The sequence below is a fragment of the Sabethes cyaneus genome, chromosome 2 (genome assembly GCF_943734655.1).
Source record: "Sabethes cyaneus chromosome 2, idSabCyanKW18_F2, whole genome shotgun sequence".
NCBI lineage: Eukaryota > Metazoa > Arthropoda > Insecta > Diptera > Culicidae > Sabethes > Sabethes cyaneus.
Genome location: NC_071354.1, coordinates 147,071,420 through 147,090,612, shown reverse-complemented (window position 1 = coordinate 147,090,612; position 19,193 = coordinate 147,071,420). Strand labels below are relative to the sequence as shown.

At 41.5% G+C, this 19,193-nt stretch overlaps 2 protein-coding genes across 2 annotated transcripts; one reads left to right on the top strand and one right to left on the bottom strand.

Annotated features, from left to right (window-relative positions):
- The first annotated feature begins 907 nt into the window (after positions 1-907).
- LOC128738556 (esterase B1-like) lies at positions 908-6,782 on the top strand. The gene is made up of 4 exons (XM_053833781.1): positions 908-1,183; positions 5,126-5,263; positions 5,319-6,200; positions 6,254-6,782. Exons 1-4 carry the CDS (start codon positions 1,043-1,045, stop codon positions 6,713-6,715), a joined length of 1,623 nt encoding a protein of 540 aa, XP_053689756.1. The 5' UTR covers positions 908-1,042; the 3' UTR covers positions 6,716-6,782.
- Positions 6,783-16,930: 10,148 nt separating this feature from the next.
- Positions 16,931-18,431, bottom strand: LOC128737293 (charged multivesicular body protein 6). Its single transcript, XM_053831900.1, has 4 exons — positions 18,237-18,431; positions 18,065-18,174; positions 17,161-17,591; positions 16,931-17,090 (listed from the first exon to the last, which is right to left on the bottom strand). Exons 1-4 carry the CDS (start codon positions 18,312-18,314, stop codon positions 17,050-17,052), a joined length of 660 nt encoding a protein of 219 aa, XP_053687875.1. The 5' UTR covers positions 18,315-18,431; the 3' UTR covers positions 16,931-17,049.
- Positions 18,432-19,193: the final 762 nt, after the last annotated feature.

Sequence of the window (19,193 nt, the reverse complement as noted above, 5' to 3'; positions counted from 1 at the left end):
ACATGCTGTAAAAACAAAACAAAAATAAATTTGTTTTTGAGCAGCTTCCGATGTAACTTTTGGCGTCATTTCCATAAGCTATTTTCTTGTCAAAATCTGTAAATAACCGGTTGTTGCGATTCGATTGCGTAAAGTGAACTTCAAAAAGACATCCCTGCCAAAAATAACGGTATGAAACGCTTGATTTGCTTTAGCATTTAATATTTTTTCAAATAAGTAAAAGCAGGCCAAAATGCCCCACTTGCGGTGGTGCAATTTGCCCCCCTTGCAAATGTGGCTATAAACATATATAAACAGATCTAAATTGAAGCCAAGTGCCATTATTTAATTCAATTAGTATTGTAGAGCAACCGTGGTGGGAATAATTTGTTACCAACGTCCAAATTCTAGGTAATTCAACTACCCGGTACAAAACGCCACAGCTGCAGTATAATGTGCCCCATGCAGAAAAGAAAAAGTGCACCAGAAGGCCGAAACTAGGTTTATTTTACATAAAATAACGATATTTTGCAAAACAAAGGAAATAGTTTTACTTTCTACAAAATAGAGTTGGTCTGTCACTGGTAGAAATACTCAAATTACCGTATTGGGCATATTATACCGCAGGTGGGGCATTTTACCCCGCGCAGACGAGAAACACAACATTTAGGTGTTTTTATTAAATAATTCCTAGCATGTTTATTCCACAATACTAAATGAAATAAACAATTGCAATTGGTTGTCAGCTTAAACACCAACATATACACGTAGTTGTAACGTTAATTTGGGGAAGTATAACGGAGATATAACCATTTATTCTTAGGGGGGGCACATTATACACATTTCCCCTAATAGCTGATTGCAGAATACACAATGTCATGATCAACAGGCCACAGTCGTTGAACGGCAGTATGAAGTGAGAAGCGAATCAAATTAGACTTACCGCACCGGTCGTCACTAAAGCCGGTTTTCATTCAGCCACTCAAAACAAACATTATTCGAATAATATACCGCACCTACAGAGTTTGAGTGTAGTCTGAAGATAACAAATCTTGTGAATAAAATGAGTTTGACCGATCTAATAGTCGATACCCGGTATGGCCCAGTTAAAGGAGCAAAAAAGCAATCCCTTATGGGACAGGAATACATTAGCTTCCAGGGAATTCCGTACGCTAAGGCCCCGGTTGGTGAGCTAAGATTCAAGGTCAGTAACATCTGCACGCATCCATACATACAGTTAATCATACCGCTTAGTGAGAATGATTCAAAGTGGAACTATCATATGAATTAAGGCCTTGTGCATTGCTGATTGCAAGAAAAATGGTACCATCTAAAGTGCGAAATCGCTCATAAAAGTGCGATCCTGCCTTTCGATATCTTCGGCACACTTCTTTGTTACATTCCAAGCAATAAGTGCGCTGAAGACACCGAACGATAAGCCAAAATAGTACCTTTATGAGCGATTCCGCACTTATTGATTGGACAATCTTCTTTGCAATCAGCAATAGTCCTATTCTGAAATGTAGATGTTATTTGCGTCATTTCTTTTCTTTACGTTTATTCTTGTTAATTATTCAAAAATAACTAAATTCTTCCTGTCTTAAAGTTACTCATCTCAAACCTAGTAATGTTTCCTCCCTCCACAGTTTTCGTTTACGATAAAATGTACTAACCCCACTAATACACTGCTGAGTAATTCTCGTTGAAACGGGGCCACTACTGCCACGAGGTCATCAAATATTGCAGCTTTTGCATTTAATTGGTTGAACATGAGAATTACACTTTTAATACCTCAAAACAGTGGAACCCTCGTTCCCCAAGGGGCCTAAAAGTTTCAAGAAAAGTTTTTTCAAAGAAAAGAATTTTCAGCAAACCTTGAGATCTATATCATGTGATATTTCATACATTTGCAATAAAACAAATAACAAATGGTCCGATTCTGTGAAGAAGAGCAGGACTTTCAAATGGCGTAAAAATTTTTTTGTCAGCCATCTTAGATTTGTTCGCCATATTGGATTTTATCAATCAAAAACGGCGATTTGTTTTCGCCATGAGCCTCCTAACCAATTTTCGTTTTAAGACCACCATTGAAAAGCTGAGAAAAAATGCTACAAGAAACATTCATAAAATTAGGTGTGTAATGGCATTAACAGAATAATACAACCAGTTATCTGTAACAAGGTTCACAATTTTCGTATAATTATTGTGATGTTTCCAAAATTTGCTATGAAACAAACTACAAATGACACGGTTTTGTAAAGAGGAGAGATAGAGCTTTTAGATGAAAAACAAATTAGCGGTCATCTTTGATTTGGTCGCCAAGTTGGATTTTATCAAAAAATTGCCGTTTTCGCCTTGATTCTCCCAACTGTTTTTTTAATTTTAAGACCACCATCGGAAAGCTGAGAAAACGTGTTACTAGAAACATGCATTAAATTAGATGTGCAATAGCATTAACTAAATGAAACAATTAGGGTAATTTAACCTACACTCAGAAAACTTTTCGTATAGTTTCTATGTGTTTCACACATAGATTTTTTCCATGTGCCCAGTAAATGAACTTTATGTGCCAAACAGTTACCATTTTATGTTTTTAAAATTTACCTTTGCACATACTATTCATATGCATATAATTTTCATGTGTACTTCTGGGCGGATTGTGTTTATATGTGACACATAATAATCGTAAGGATTTTCATATGAAAATTTTCCATTAGTTATGTGCGGATTATTATGAGTGTATAGTGGGCCCTTTACCTATAATCGACCTCGGGAACAGCTACGGCGTTTATTAGCTTGTACTTCTTATTTCCGAGGATATATGACATGAAAAAAAGTACTAAACATACTACACAGTTCAGTTCAAAAAAATGTTGCTGACTTAAATGATTAATGCCTTAAAATCGACATTTTCAACATATTATGGTTAACAATGCGAAATGTTGCCATTAGTAAACCCGCTCCATGTAAAATACACTAGAATTCCAATAACAGACCTGGTCGCTATCCTATTGTAAACCACAAGGTCCATTAAAGGAAAACGGACATTCCAATTTGTTTTAAAAAATGTGTAAAATATAGAGATTTGCAACATAGAAATTGATATTTTTTAGGCTTAATCGAAAGCTACTCGTATTGTAAGTGCCTTCGGTTGCGTGTTTAGCGTAAACAGTTTAAAATAATTCGTGGAAGAAAACTACTCAAGTACTAACTGGTCCACTATTGGTTAATTTACCCTAATTTTCTTTCGCAAGATATACCATTTTGTAAGAATTGTAAACCTTGATAGAGATAATTAATTGTTTCATTTAGTTAATGCCATCTATAATGTCGCAGTTTATATTTTTTTGTACATTTTGCCATTAAGTCAAAATATTTACTTTTTTTAAAAAATATATCTAATCTCGTGAATGTTAGTACCGTGGACCCCCGTTCGTTTGACCATTTTTAATCTGAACACTTTTTAATTTGAACCCCGTTGGTTTGCACGACGTGCAAATTAAAAATGGTTCAAATGTCATTCTCAACATGACATCATTTGTTTATGCAGACAATGCACATAAATACGATTTGTTTGTACGGACCTAGCGTGTTCAATCGGTTTCACATTTCGTTTTCCTAACGATTAAGATAAAAATCCGATCGGAAAATGCAATATTCGCACTTGCAACTGCCAACTAAAACAAACCACCAAAACAATAACAAAGAGCAGGGCGGCCATTTCACACAGGTTTCAGCATATTTCGGGTTACCAATTGTTCAAATTAAAAAGTAACCCCGTTAGTTTGCATGAGGAATCGTTCAAACGAACGGGGGTCCACTGTATTAGAAACGCAATTATCAAGTTTGAACCGCTGGCTGCGAAGTATGCCGTATAAAAACAGAAGGTTAAGTTTTGAAAGTGAAAGTAGCACCCAGGCTTTGCTTTCAGTGTTGTAAAGCCCATACTCGAATGGTCTAATTTCCTCCCACACGCGTACTCATTCTAACAAACACGCCGGCATAAGCATCCCTTTCAGACTCTCGCTCTTATTTAATCATGCACTGCAACGAGTTTTTGCAAGTGTGTGTTTAGCTAACAGCTACAGTCGTCACTCTCGTTCGTGGTTGAAGCCCGAGCTGCTGATACCGATTACTCGCGAGGATTCGCACTCACGCCCGTGAGTAGAATCTAGGACGAAGATGATGAAGAGAAGAAAAAGTAATGCAAAATTTGAATCCAAGTGCGCCACTAACTTCACGGACAGCTCATGGAATTGCTCATGCCTCATGAGATTATTGACTCGCGTATAAGCTATGCAGGAAGACGATGTGAGTGTGTGTGTGGGTAGCAGAATGTCTGCACACAGCAACGGCGGTTATTTCTTTTACGCCTGCGTGAGCGACGTACGCGTTGAATGCTATGCTTCTCATACTCTCTCGCGTATGAGTAGGCATCGTTGGCTTCTCGCTCGATTCGCAACATTGCTTTCGGTTTTATTGAATCCCAAGAATACTCAAGAATAAGACACACAGCAATCGACCTAGCCTAAGCTATAAATACTGAAACAAAAGACCGCCGCTTATTCAGTTTGAAAGTCGCAAAAAGCGGTTTCGCCACTTTATATATTACAAAAATTAGATCGATGCGAGGACTAGGGAAAAATAACAGGAGGTAGTAGACCTAGGAAAACGAATAGACCTGGAGAGATGTGGTTTGATGCGGGGGCTACCCCCCGTGTTCTAGTGTTACATTCGGGCTACTATTACAATCGGGCTAGTGCTACATTCTGGCTAGTCTTGCATTCGGGCTAGTCTTACAATCGGACTTGTGGCATTCGGGTTGCCGTTATATTCGGGCTAGTGTTACATTTAGGCTACTGTTACATTCGGGCTACTGTTACATTCAGTCTAGTGCCCTTCGGGCATGTGGTATTCGTGCTAGTGTTATAAAACCGAGTTATCTATTTTTCAATGGATTTCAGGAATCTATGCATCGATCGATCAGAAATTTTTCTAAGCAATGATTGATATAGGATAACCAACATATTTTGGACCCCATCAGCAGCAGATTCAGTTACTACTCTTATATCCTTCATATCATCTTCGCCATTCATTATTTGTTTCAATTTGCTTCACATTTCATTAAAGTTTAATTCTTGTACAGGATCCCATTATCCCAGATAATTGGACGGAAACGTTGGATTGCACGGAACAGTGCCAGCCTTGTTACCATTTTGATCGCCGTGTTAAAAAGATCGTGGGCAGTGAGGACAGTTTGAAAGTAAACGTATTTACTAAAAAGGTACTATAAATTTACAGACGCATCAGCTCGGAATTAAAATTTATTTTTCCGTTAGATTGACGTTTCCAAACCACAACCGGTGATGGTATATATTTACGGTGGTGGCTTCACTGAAGGAACTAGTGGAACAGAACTATATGGACCGGACTTCTTGCTGCAAAAGGATATCGTACTAGTAACCTTCAACTATCGTGTTGGTGCGTTAGGCTTTCTCTGCTGCCAAGCGCCAGAGGACGGCGTTCCTGGCAATGCAGGTCTCAAGGATCAGAGCTTAGCTCTTAGATGGACGGTAGATAACATCGCCGCATTTGGCGGTGACCCACAACGGATTACGTTGGCTGGACATAGTGCTGGGGCATGCTCGGTGCAGTACCAAATGATTTCCAAGGCTTCCAAGAATCTTTTTCAGCGAGCCATCATTATGTCTGGCAGTGTTTATTGTGATTGGGCCCTTTCTCCGCAGCGTAGCTGGCCTGAGAAATTAGCGAAAGCCATCGGTTGGGACGGACAAGGCGGAGAGTCTGATGCTCTAAAATATTTGCGTACAGTCAAACCAGAGGATATTATCAACAATCAGGAAACACTTTTTGGTCCACAGGACATCCAAGACCAAATATTCACTCCGTTTGGACCCACTATTGAACCATTTGAAACAAAAACCTGTTTCATTGAGAAATGCCCATTGCAAATGGCCCGGGAAGCATGGGGCAACAATATTGATATTATGATTGGCGGTACCTCTGAGGAAGGATTGCTGACATTGCAAAAAATAATCCCTCAACCGGAAGTTTTAAAAAATCCGCAACTATTTCTGGGAACCGTTCCATGTAGACTAAATATAAGTATGGATGAAAGAATGGATTTTGCTGCAAAATTAAAACAACAGTATTATCCTGATAGTGACCCATCCTATGAAAACAAAGATGGATATGTTGATGTAATAACTGGAAATTTTTATTATCAATAATAATTAACCAATTTTCTTTACAGATGATGACTGATCGAGTATTCTGGCATGGCTTACATCGGACAATTTTAGCTAGAGTAAACAACAATCTGTCTTCTGCCACTTACGTGTACCGGTTCTTTGTGGACTCAGAATTCTTCAACCATTATCGAATCAAGATGATAGAAGATCCCAAGCTCCGCGGAACTTCGCATGCCGATGAAATTTCCTACTTGTTTTCAAATTTTGTTGGCGATGTACCCGCAAAGGATACTTTCGAGTACCGAGCGCTGCAAACCTTTGTTGATATTTTTACCTCATTTGTGATCAAAGGTGATCCTAACTGCAATCATACAGCTGAACTATGTTGGGAATCAGTAAAACAAACGAAACCAACCTACAAGTGCCTCAACATTACAAATGATGGTATTGCATTTGTAGACTCCCCGGTTGCAAAGCGAATGAATATGTGGGATTCGTTTTACGTTAACGATGCGATGTATTAGTATTCGTTTTTATTTCGAATATTTCCAGTTGCATTTCATCTGATGTGAGAAAATAATAAATTCACGTAATCTATTTGTTTATTTGTACACAAAATATCAATAGACCCAAACGATAGACTTAACCTAAAAATTACGTGCTAGGGTCAAAAAGCGATTTTTCAGACGTCAAAAACGAAGCTTGAACGAAACTAGTGCAAAGAGGGGCTATTGCGCAAGGTACGTACGAGCCCGGACATGTATGTCAAGGCTTCCCAGTATAAACGGGGTATTGTTCGTGTAGCTTCCCAACAACCATTTTTGCTGTATAATTGCTTATTAAGTTTGATTCCTGCACATATTGGCTATATAACTGTTGAATACAAATGAATGTTTGTTGGGTTAGCAGTAGAAAGAGGTTATACCACGGACGTCTCCGAAGAGCAAAATGAATTAATCTCCACTGCAGTGACTCGGTTCGGTTAATTCCATTTTGGTATTGGGGACTCTAAACTGGAGCGCAATATTCTAGATGGGAGCGGACTAACGACTAATCATAACAAAAAATAACGCGCAATAGCTTTCAGGCAGTGCACATAATTGAAGTAATGATTTTTATGAGCGTCTTAGTAGAAGTTTTCTTTCATGAAATCATTGAAGTTCTTGCCGATGCGCATGATAAACCCAAGGTTTCTGCAGGTCTTGTCAACGATGAACGTGATGTGCTGTTTGAAAGTAAGTTTAGAGTTGAGTCGATATCAGACCCTTAACGCAGTTCTCACGACGTAATGGCATATTTGACAGCCTGTACTCGAAAGGGAAAGAGCTTAATTTTTTAGAAAATGTGATGACTTCGCTTCGGCTGGTAAACGGCTGAATAATGCGTACCGTCGGTGCCTTGTGCACGTGTAGGCAGACCCTACAGTGGTTCATAGCCTCTTATTCAGCAACTCCTATTCCTACCTCCTCGTGGTACCAGCCGGGATACGAGCAACTTTGGTGGAGAACGGGTAACCAACCCCGGTGGAAGCCAAGGTCGTATGCTGACAGGAAAGGAGGGTTCTTTCCAAATCTTTCGGGAGAAAGAGCGCTACCTGGAAGAGCAGGAATATGCAGAGTTGGAGCGGCTGCATCGTTCTCAGGAAACTCGAAAGTTCTACCAGAAACTGAACGAATCCCGCCAAGGCTTTGTGCCGCGAACCGAAATGTGTCGGGATAAGACTGACAGTATTTTGACGGACGATCGTGAGGTGACGGATAGGTGGAAGCAGCACTTCGACGAACACCTGAATGGCGCCCAGGCGGAGAACCATGGCGGCGGGGAAAGCGATTTCGACGGTGCAACAAACGGGGAAGAGGTGCCAGCCCCAGCGATAGGCGAAGTTAAGGAGGCCATCATGCAGCTAAAGAACAAGTCAGCTGGAAAAGATGGCATCGAAGCGGAGCTTATTAAAATGGGACCAGAAAAGCTGGTCGTTTGTCTACACCGACTAATTGTTAGAATTTGGGATACGGAACAGCTACAGGAGTAGTGGAAAGATGGGGTTATCTGCCCGATCTATAAAAAGCGTGACAAGTTGGACTGTGAGAACTATCGAACGATCACCGTTCTCAATGCCGCCTATAAAGTGCTGTCCCAAATCATTTTCCGCCGACTATCACCAATTGCGAATAGATTTGTGGGAACTTATCAAGCCGGCTTCGTCGAAGGTCGGTCTACTACGGATCAAATATTTACACTGCGGCAAATCCTCCAAAAGGGCCGTGAATACAGAGTTCCCACGCATCATTTGTTCGTTGACTTCAAAGCCGTATATGATACCATCGACCGGAAAGAGCTATGGAAAATCGTGGACGAGAACAGCTGCCCCAGGAAGCTCATCAGACTGATTAAATCTACGATGGATGGTACACTGTGCTGTGTTCGGATTTCGGGTGGATTGTCAAGTTCATTCGAATCGCACAGAGGGCTTCGTCAGTGATGGTCTTTCATGCCTGCTGTTCAACATAGCGCTACAAGGTGTTATGAACCGAGCGGATATAGACACACGGGGTACGATATTCAACAAATCTAGTCAATTCGTCTGCTTTGCCGATGACATGGATATTATCGGCAAAACATCTGTGGCGGTGGCTGAACAGTACACCAGACTAAAGCACGAAGCAGAAAAGATTGGGTTAAAGGTAAATACGTCTAAAACAAAGTACATGCCGGCCAGCAGAACCGAGGCAGAACGACACCGCTTGGGCAGTAGTATATTGATCGACGGCGATGGGTTTGAGGTAGTGGATGAATTTGTCTACCTTGGCTCACTGGTAACGGCGGACAATGATACCAGCCGTGAGATTCGGAGGCATATTATCAGCGGAAGTCGTGCTTACTATGGGCTCTACAGGCAATTGCGGTCGAGCAGACTAAAGCCCCAAACACAATGCATACGGATTTCACTACGTTGCGGCAAATTGACAGTTTTTCCATGGGTTTTCCGTCAAATTTCCGCAACGTAGTAAAATCCGTACGCATTGTGTCTGGGCCTTAAGTCCCCGTACAAAGTGCACCCTGTACAAGACGCTTATTAGACCGGTTGTTCTCTACGTGCATGAAACATGGACAATGCTCGAGGAGGACCTGCGAGTGCTCGTAGTTTTCGAACGATCTTCGGCGGCGTACAGGAGAACGGAGTATGGAGGCGGAGGAGGAACCATGAACTCGCACAGCTCTATGGCGAACCCAGTATCCAGAAGGTGGCTAAAGCTAGACGGATACGATGGGCAGGGCATGTTGCAAGAATGCCGGACAACTACCCTGCAAAGATGGTGTTCGCCTCAAATCCGGTAGGAACCAGGAGCGCAGCGAGCAAGATGGTTAGACCAGGTGGAGCGAGATCTGGCGGAGAGTACTCGGTGTCCGAACGAGTTGCATGGAGAAACTTTGTTCAACAGGCTTTGTCTTAGGACGGCAAGCCACCTAAGTAAATAAGTAAGTAAGTAAGTAAGTAAGTAAGTAAGATGACTTCGCACTTGTTGCGATTTAGCATCATGCGGTTGTCGACTCCCATTTCATAAAGAACGATAATTCCTCCTGAAAGACAGCGGCATAGGATAGATTCCCAACTTTTGAGTACAAATTGAGGTCGTCTGCAAACAAGAATCGCGGACCTTCAAACAAGAAGTTAACTTGATGATTGAAGTAGATAAGGAGTATTATAGGAGTAGGAGTAGGTGTATAAAATTAAGATGGCTGTCTTATAGGATTCCTGATGTAGAAGCAGTGAACGATTCTTAGAGTCGGCCGTCGGTATTTATTTAAGGTGGCGTTCGGATAGGGTTGGGCGGAATCAATGCAGCAACGGGCTACATATGCTAAGCTTATCCAGTTTGGCAATGACAATTCGATGATTCAATTTGTCGAGAGCTGCGGGAAGATTAGTGTAAATAGCATCTGCTTGCGTCCGGTCATCAAAATTATTTCGTAGGATGTGAGAGACAAAAGACTGGTAGTCGTGTTGGTTATCAGCAATGCACTGCTTGAAAACGATGTACTGTTTGTGGACGGCGAGGTTATTCAACGAATGGCCCACACTCGATCACTATCGATATTTCCGCAAGCGTCAAACTTTCATCAGTGAATACGCTGGAGAATTTCATCGTGAAAAGTTCGCTAATCTGCTCTAAGTTGGATTGGATTGGATTGGATTTGACATCACTGCTAAGTGTAGTTCGCTTCCGAATACCGTGTATTATTTTTAACAGTTTTGTTTGTGACCGAGTGACTGTTAATTACTGACTTGTGTTTTGTCGTTTTATGAACTGATTTGCTCTTTTGGCGATATCGAGTTTAGTGTCGTAAACGCGAATTTGCTGTAAAATAATAATTCTGCCAAGCGGCTGGAGCAGTGAAGTAGTGTTGTTATTGTTTGTGAATCATTCATTCGCTCTCGTCAATTTGTCGGCTTCCAACGGAAGTATATCGTTAGGCGCATTTAACTCGCATTGCATTGCAACGTTCGTACCTGTGGCAAATATCATGGCTTGTCGCAGATGTAAGAAAACGGTCACTGCTTCTGACCGCATAGTTTGCCAAGGATTCTGTGGTGCCACTTTCCATGTCACCTGTGCCAAAGTTGATGATCCTGTGCGAGAGGCGCTGGGCATTGGTGGCAACAATGTATTTTGGATGTGTGATCCGTGCGCAGAACTATTCTCGAGTTGTCACTTCAGCGCACTGCTAACGGATTTCAATGGAAAATGTTCATCGTTTATGCCGAAAGCGATACAATCGATGAAATAAGACATCGATAAATTGCATACAGCTTTAACTACTTTAACTGCGAAAGTTGATGCTAAATCGAATGCTAGCACGCCATATGCTACTCCTATACCGTGGCCTAACGTTACTCGTTCGAATGGTCCGCAGAGTACGCCGAAACGACGCCGGGGAAACAGTGGCAATCCTGTTAGTCCACCTTCTACGCTGAACGCCAACACCTACGGGACCAAAGCGGTTCATAAAATCAAATCCGTTAATCTCGACCGAAAACAAAGTGAGGACATGACATGGATATATTTGTCTTCGTTTCATCCTTCTACCACTGTAAAGGAAATCGCTAGTCTCGTCACTGAATGTCTTGTGCTCAATGCTGAGGAACACCCTAAGGTTGTGAAGCTGATCCCTATGGGCAAGGACCCTGCAACGCTTAACTTCGTGTCTTTCAAAATCGGGGTCAAGCAGCAGTTTAAGGACAAGGCGTTACGTTGCGAAACATGGCCGGAAAATATACGTTTTCGTCTGTTTGAGGATTATCGGACAAAAAACGCTACAAGGATTGTAAGAATTTCGTCGAAGGAAGTTTCACCAGAAATGCCGCAAGTGGACACGGTTCCTGTTCAACCGATAGAGGTGGACACATAGGCCAACCATTTTCGTCATCGCCAACACCGGGGTGCACGCAGCAAAGCATGATGGAAGCCCCTTTTGACCCCGATACAGTTAAGTCGTCAGGCATTCTTCATGATTCTGCAAGCATCGTTGAAACAGTATCCTGCCAACAGAGTCATCCCGGTGCTGTATTCGGTGGTTTGGAAGGGGTCTTCCAGCCTGCTATCTCAGGCAAGTACTCGTGCATTCCCACCTTTTCCCGCCCTGATATTTTTCAAAATTTCAGTGAAAACACTTCGAACACCTCAATACTTCAATGTGATATCTCTTCGCGTGTCGACTCTTTGCGCTCCAGCATAATCGCCACTAACGGTCCAACCGCTGTGCTGAATACTATTGCAACGGCAACTGACCAGCCGAAAACCTCCAGTGAGTCCATCTGCATCTTCTACCAGAACGTCCGTGGATTGAAGTCCAAGATCTCCGAAGTGTTCCTGAGTACCTCAGAGTTCTCGTACGACGTGTACGTTTTTACTGAGACGTGGCTTGACGATCGCATCGCCTCTCGCCAATTGTTCAGCAATGATTATAATGTCTTCCGGGTTGATCGTGGTGCGCATAATAGTTTACGGAAAAGAGGTGGAGGAGTTTTAGTAGCCGTTGCAAAAAACATAAATGCGGCCCCTGTTCATCTATCCTGCGGACAAGCCGTTGAAAATTTATGGATCCAAATCGCTTTTCATGACAAGGTCATTTTCCTTGGTGTTGTTTATATTCCGCCGAACAATAGCAAGGATTGCGACCACATTCAATTGCATTTGGACACTGTTGTTGAAATCGTGAACCGTTCTGACTGTAATGAGATAATCCTCTTTGGTGACTTCAACCAACCTCGCGTGGAATGGAGTACAACTACAGGTGGTTACCTATTCGCTGATCCACTTTTATCGTACTTTACACCAGCTTGTCGCACATTACTCGATGGTTTGTCGTTTTGCCGTTTGAGACAACGTAATGCAGTTCGCAACTCCAGGGACCGAATTCTTGACTTGATTTACACTTCTGACTCTATCACTAGTAGTAGTACTGCCGAAGAAGCTCCCGAACCTGTTGTGCGACTGGATCCTGATCATCCAGCTCTTTTGTTAACCATCAAGGGTCTGCCCGCTGTTGCTCATACCAATGACGTTGATGCATCCGAATACAACTTCCGTAAAACTAATTTTGACGCCCTCAATGGATTGCTCTGCCAAATGGATTGGTCTGATGTATACGCCACTGTGAATGTTGATGACGCAGTCACTGCTTTCAATAATAAATTGCGTCGCTGTTTCTCTGAGGTGGTACCCCCATTTAGACCTCCGAAAAATCCACCATGGTCTAATGCGCGGTTAAGGTATCTGAAACGACAACGTTCTAAAATGCTAAAGAAATATTGTCTGCATAAAAACCAGTTCTCCAAATGCCAATTTGAAGAAGCGAGTCGAGTATACCGCTGCTACAATCGACTGCTGTATAGACGACATCTCAATCTGACAGAAAGTAGCTTACGCAGGCACCCGAAACGGTTCTGGACGTTTGTAAACTCTAAGCGGAAGGATTATGGTCTACCTACGTGTATGAAGTTAGGTGATCTAACCGCTTCCACTGTCGATGGAAAGTGCGAACTTTTTGCTTCACATTTCGGGAATGTATTCAACTCTACCGCAGCCCTCCATGATCCCGATATAAGCAATGCTGTTCACTATGCTCCCCCCGACGTTGTTGACGTGGATGTTTTCAGTATTCATTCCGAGATGGTAGTTGCGGCTCTCGCGAAGTTGAAGTCGTCATATATTGCTGGGCCGGACGGCATCCCATCGTGTGTGCTGAAAAAGTGTTCCGGTGCTCTAGTAGAACCTCTGCAAGCGATTTTCAATCTCTCACTGCAACGTCGAACATTTCCTACAATCTGGAAAAGCTCGTGTATGACGCCGGTATACAAAAAAGGAGACAAAACGGATATTGCCAACTATCGTGGGATAACTTCGCTGTCTGCCGGGTCGAAATGCTTAGAGACCATACTGAACAAAGTGATTTTTGAAGCATGCAAAAACTACATTACATCATCTCAGCACGGATTCTTTCGCAAACGATCTGTGGAGTCGAACCTCTGTGAGTTTACTTCCTTCTGTATCAGCAAGATGGATGCTGGTGTACAAATTGATACAATATACACGGATATCAAGGCTGCTTTCGACACAGTGAACCACGAAATACTTTACGCCAAACTTCGACGTCTCGGCTTCTCAGATAGACTCTGTGATTGGCTGAAATCTTACTTAGCAAACCGACAGCTATATGTAAAGATAGGATCGGCTGAATCAACAATACTCAGTCCGCAGTGCGGGGTTCCTCAAGGAAGTAACTTAGGACCACTTCTATTCGCTCTTTTCTTCAATGATGTCTCTTCGATTATACCGAACAGTTGTGTGTTGATCTACGCGGATAATTTGAAAATTTATCTCGTCGTCCGCAAGCTAGATGATTGTTTCCGTCTATAGCATATGCTTGACAGCTTTACCAGGTGGTGCCGGCTGAATCATCTCGTGATTAGTATAGCAAAATGCTATGTGATTTCCTATCGGCGTCTGAAGAATCCCATTCTGTTCAACTACTCCATCGACGGAACTGTTTTGAAACGTGTCGATCAAATTAAGGATTTAGGCGTTCTGTTAGATTACCAACTGTCCTTCAAAGCGCACTACTCTGCTACTCTGGACAAGGCTAATCGCCAACTTGGTTTTGTTTCGAAAGTTGCTGCTGATTTCACTGATCCACTGTGTCTACGCGCATTGTACTGTTCTTTAGTTAGATCTATACTCGAATTCGGGTCAATTGTATGGTCGCCATATGAAGAGTTATGGATTTCCCGAATCGAATCTGTGCAGCGTAGGTTTGTTCGATACGCGCTACGTAACCTTCCATAGACGAATCCGCAAGACCTGCCTCCTTATAAAGACCGGTGTGCATTGATTGGCATCGAAACATTGGAAGAACGACGAAATGCCAACCAAGCTGTTTTTGGTGCAAAAATTTTACAAGGTGAAATTGATAGTCCCGCCCTGCTTGGTCAAATTCACATCTACGCACCACAGCGCATTCTAAGGCCCAGACAGTGGCTACGACAACCTCCTAGAAATACTGTATATGGCAATAATGACCCAATGTTGAGTGTGAGCGGACGATTCCAAGAGGCTTATCATTTATTCGATTTTAACGTGTCTACAAAGACCTTCCGTCAGCGAATTTACAAAAGCATGTGATATATTACGTTACTTTAGATCATTAAGACCATATGATGTCAAATGATTTTTTATAGAATAAACAAGAATAAACAAGAAAAGTTGCTTGCGATTTTATCACCGAGGAACATAACCGAGGATAGACCGCCATCTTTCCGTTGCTCGTTGACATATCTCCAAAAAGATTTAGGATTTTGTTTCAATCTTCAACCGACACTTCTGAGGTAGCTTCGAAAGTAAGAACGACTCAGACTTTTATATCCTGTTATACTCCGTTCACTGCACCTGCACGCAGAACCTCGGCTACTGGTCCAACTACAGTGCGTCCCAGAATCACGTTAAGCGGCGAGACATGACACCTTAAGTCACGATCGTTCTGATGGTATATCCGCGCTTCTGTGCTAGGCACAACCAAGATGCGACATAAGGCTGCTAACAGGAGTATTCGCAGGGACAGATGGCTTACTATTAGCATTGCTCGCATCCGACGGAATAGTCGAAGTGGTTGTAAGCTAGAAGACCTCATCACTACTCTCACACACAGCACCGGGACGACTGACGAACGCCGACTTCAATGATTCAGCTGTGGTGGGGTCTTCGAGGTTTCCGTCAAGCCAATTGCAGTGTATTCCGGTGAGCAATGAATTGACCTCAGGATAAAATTTGGTGACGAAACAGAGATGATGTGCTCGAATCGCAGCAGCTTCTGAGTTTAAAGAGTGGGACAAAACTGGAGGGGCATCATAGCGACGTTGTTGCGTGAACTGCGATAACGAATTGGAAGATTCCATCACCATCATCATTTGTGGCTCGAGCAGCACGTTCTTCACACAAATCACATGGAAGATTTGTACCTCCAATCCCAATCTTCTGGAAGGTCCTATTACCATGCTCGAGCATCGGACCGGGATGGCAGTCGGCTGCTGGCGGTAATAAGTCGACTGAGATAATTGGGATTGCAGTCCGTGAATAAGAGATTTAAAAAACTGAAAGGTACAATGCCAAATTAAAGTTACTTTAATATGGCTTTAAGGGGGCATAGTACTTTTTCAACTTAAAAAAATCGAAATTTTTTTTATTGATTATTTCGAAAGATTAACATTTTGACCATATATGTTTCAAGTCATATCGATGAATTCCAAAAATTGACAAAGTTACAGCTATTTGTACCGCGCATGTCTGGAGCGATTACACAGCGAATAAAAACTTCATCGTCGTTTTTCTAGAAACCAGGTTTTGAAAGTCGGTACCATAAATATCTCAAGAACGGCTCAAGCAATTCTCATGATTCTTTTTTTGTTTCAAAGCCAACAAAATTATCTAGTGTCTGACCCATCCTTTTTTCGATATTACAATTTTTGTATTTTTTAGAAATGTGTAAAGTCAATTTTTTCGACTAAAAACCTTACTTTTCGGTTTGAATGTTCGCCATTTTGCTATGCGTTCAAATTTCAAAAAAAGGATGGATCAAACACGAGATAATTTAATATACTTACATGTCGTTTTGGAATTTTTCAATTCGGTTAAGCCCCCCAGCGCCAATCCATGGTACCGCAATGATCATGTTCAAGGAGCCGTAGGGGAGACGGGAAGAGGTTCACATATGCAAACAAAATTGTAAATATTAGTATAAAGTGCAATGTTTAGAATGCAAAAAACCCAAATCGATTCGCTTTTCGCGTTATCGGGAAAAAAATATTTGAAATAAGGCAAAAAATATGGTGTAAAAAGTACTATGCCCCCTTAATCATGAGAATAAAAGGTTGCAATCTTTTTTGGAACTCAGTGCTATCCGGTTTTTAATTTTTTTGGATAATTTAACAATTCCAGCCATCGAGCCGATCTGTCAGCAGTTTATTAAATATGCCTCAAATAGCGAGTCACTTTACTGTAGATTCTATCATCAAATGTATCATCAAATTATTGACATAATTGATATGAAAATATACTGCTACATTGAGAAAATCACGGGCTATCGTAAAACAGTGGAAATATCCGTTAGAATTGATTCTTTTACATAAACTTTTTAGATCTTAGGTTTTAACAGCAAACTAATCAATATCGAACTTTGTGTAAAATTATCTTTATTGAAGATATACCACAATGCTAAAAGCGTTAAAATAATTTACTCTCATAGGTCAGAAACAAAAAAAAACTCCCGTCAAACGAGTCTTGTCGTTGTTCTTGAGATTGTTTCATGCTTCCAGAGCAACTTTCTTACCAGCACGTTTAGCATCTTTACGGGGATAAAAAAACAAATGAATACGTACAATCAACAAGAATTACAACAGGAAGCGCAAACTTACTTTTCTCTTTGCGTTTTCTGTCGTGCACGGGTTCGTCCTCGGGTACATCAGGAAGACGCTCCTCAATATCTTCTTGCTCAACTTCAGCCCTGCTGCCTTCAGACTCCTCCGTCACAAGCCGGTCCAGTTCGGCCAGCACTTCATCTTCGTCCTCTTCGGTCAGTACTCCATTAAGAAGTGCATCAATTTCTTGTTGTTTCTCAATGCTTTCGCGTGTTTCATCTAGGATCTGCTCGACTTCTTCGATCGATAGCATGTCGTTAACTTTCTTTAAAGCTTCGTTGCCGACTTTGAGTCCGCTGACGACCTGAGCTTCTACCATAGCAAATTCGATGTCGGACGCTAGTTTTTCGATTGTTTCTAGTTGAGCATCCGCATTCGAAAGCAGTTTTTCCTGGTACTTCTTCTTGCGCAACAATGTTCTCGCACGTCTGAAAAGAAACGCAATTTATTACGGTGTCTATCAGTACTGGAAATTTGTTAAGCTAGAGATTAATAGTGATCTCGAAAGTTTAGTAATCATAATTGATTTGAAAACTCAAATAATTGGATAATATAAATGTAAGATCTCATGCCCTGCATCAAAGCACTGCAGTGCACTGGTTTGATTACAACGGTCTAAACCGTAATAATATGGATAACGCGGATGGATAGCCTACCTAAGTATCATTTTTGTTGCATAAGAGCTTATCAAGCGCTTGCTCCACGGGTTTTAGTTATAAAATGGTTGTATAAGCTACTCTTAAGCAAGCATGTTTTTTGGGTAATCTGTTCAATGTTCAATGTAATCGACGTTAACTCAAAACAATGTTGAACATTTTGCGAAATTCAGAAATTTACATTCAGAATATTGTGAAAAGTAAACCCTAAGTATTTTATTACAAAAAATTCGGCTTAAACTTACTCTTTGCGTCCTGTGGCCAAACATTTTTTGGCTAACACACGATCCTTCTCCAGCTGTAGCTCGATTCGTTTTTGATACTGTTTGAGTTTGTCTCTTTGTTGTTTCAATTGCTGTAAAATATTGTTAATGCAGAAAATATCTCTAGATCGTCTTTAGATGGTTATTTACTTACCAGAATCGCTTTGTCCTGTTCGGTCACTCTACTCGGGGCTTTGGTCTTACTAGCTGACTTGCCAAACAAGTTACCCATTTTTCTTAATTAAAAATCAAATATAAATACATGAATCACAGGTATTGCCTTATCGGTAGGTAAATTACGCGAATTCGCTATTGTTTCTTTCAGCCTTGAAATGTTTTGTTTTTTAAATTGTCGAATCACTGAATATTTTTACAACTCTGTTTACTAATGAAGCCTACATGGCGAGTTTAATGCGCATGGAATTGACGGAATAGAGTATACCGAGTCTGTAATAGAGGTAATAGAACATTTCTCGGGTACTTTTTCATTTAGACGTATCTGCAAATGAGAGATTCTCTTCGTGTCTCTCTTCCGCTTTTTACAACCCATCGACATCTCTATATCGAACTGCAGTAAACGTCAGCGACAGCATGTCCGGGGCTCAAAATTTGACAGCGGGCCCAAATCAGACTGCTGGCAGTTGAGTGAAACGCAGTGCTGACATGCTATCTCATTTTCGCACACGCGAGATGTTGGCGGCAAAAACATGGTTGTCTGCCGATGGGGTGGCTTTTTACGACGATACTAATGCATTGAAAATAAAATTTTCAAAGCATTTGGCTAGCTAGTGACTCCGGCAACCGATTCATGCAAAGCTGATGTGTCAAAATGCATTAGTATCGCCGTAAACGGCGGAAGAGAGGAGACGCGAAGAGAGTCTCTCATTTGCAGATACGTCGAAATGAAAAAGTACCCGAGATTTGTCAACTAACATTTGAAAAGGGCGGATAAGCCAACTGTCAAACAGAACGAGTGACAGTTCATTTTCATGCTGCTCAAGCAAAATATATGGTCAAATATCGACCAACATTTGAAAGGGACGGTTAAGCTAACTGTCAAACAGAACGAGTGAGAGTTATTTTTTACTGGAGCAGCATAGGGGAATGAACT

Coding starts and splice junctions, on each gene's coding strand:
- LOC128738556 (XM_053833781.1), top strand. CDS start 1,043: ATGAGTTTGACCGATCTAATAGTCGATACCCGGTATGGCCCAGTTAAA. Junction 1,184..5,125: donor TTGGTGAGCTAAGATTCAAG/GTCAGTAACATC, acceptor ATTCTTGTACAG/GATCCCATTATCCCAGATAA. Junction 6,201..6,253: donor ACAAAGATGGATATGTTGAT/GTAATAACTGGA, acceptor TTTTCTTTACAG/ATGATGACTGATCGAGTATT.
- LOC128737293 (XM_053831900.1), bottom strand. CDS start 18,314: ATGGGTAACTTGTTTGGCAAGTCAGCTAGTAAGACCAAAGCCCCGAGT. Junction 18,175..18,236: donor AACAGGACAAAGCGATTCTG/GTAAGTAAATAA, acceptor AATATTTTACAG/CAATTGAAACAACAAAGAGA. Junction 17,091..17,160: donor CAGAAAACGCAAAGAGAAAA/GTAAGTTTGCGC, acceptor ATCCCCGTAAAG/ATGCTAAACGTGCTGGTAAG.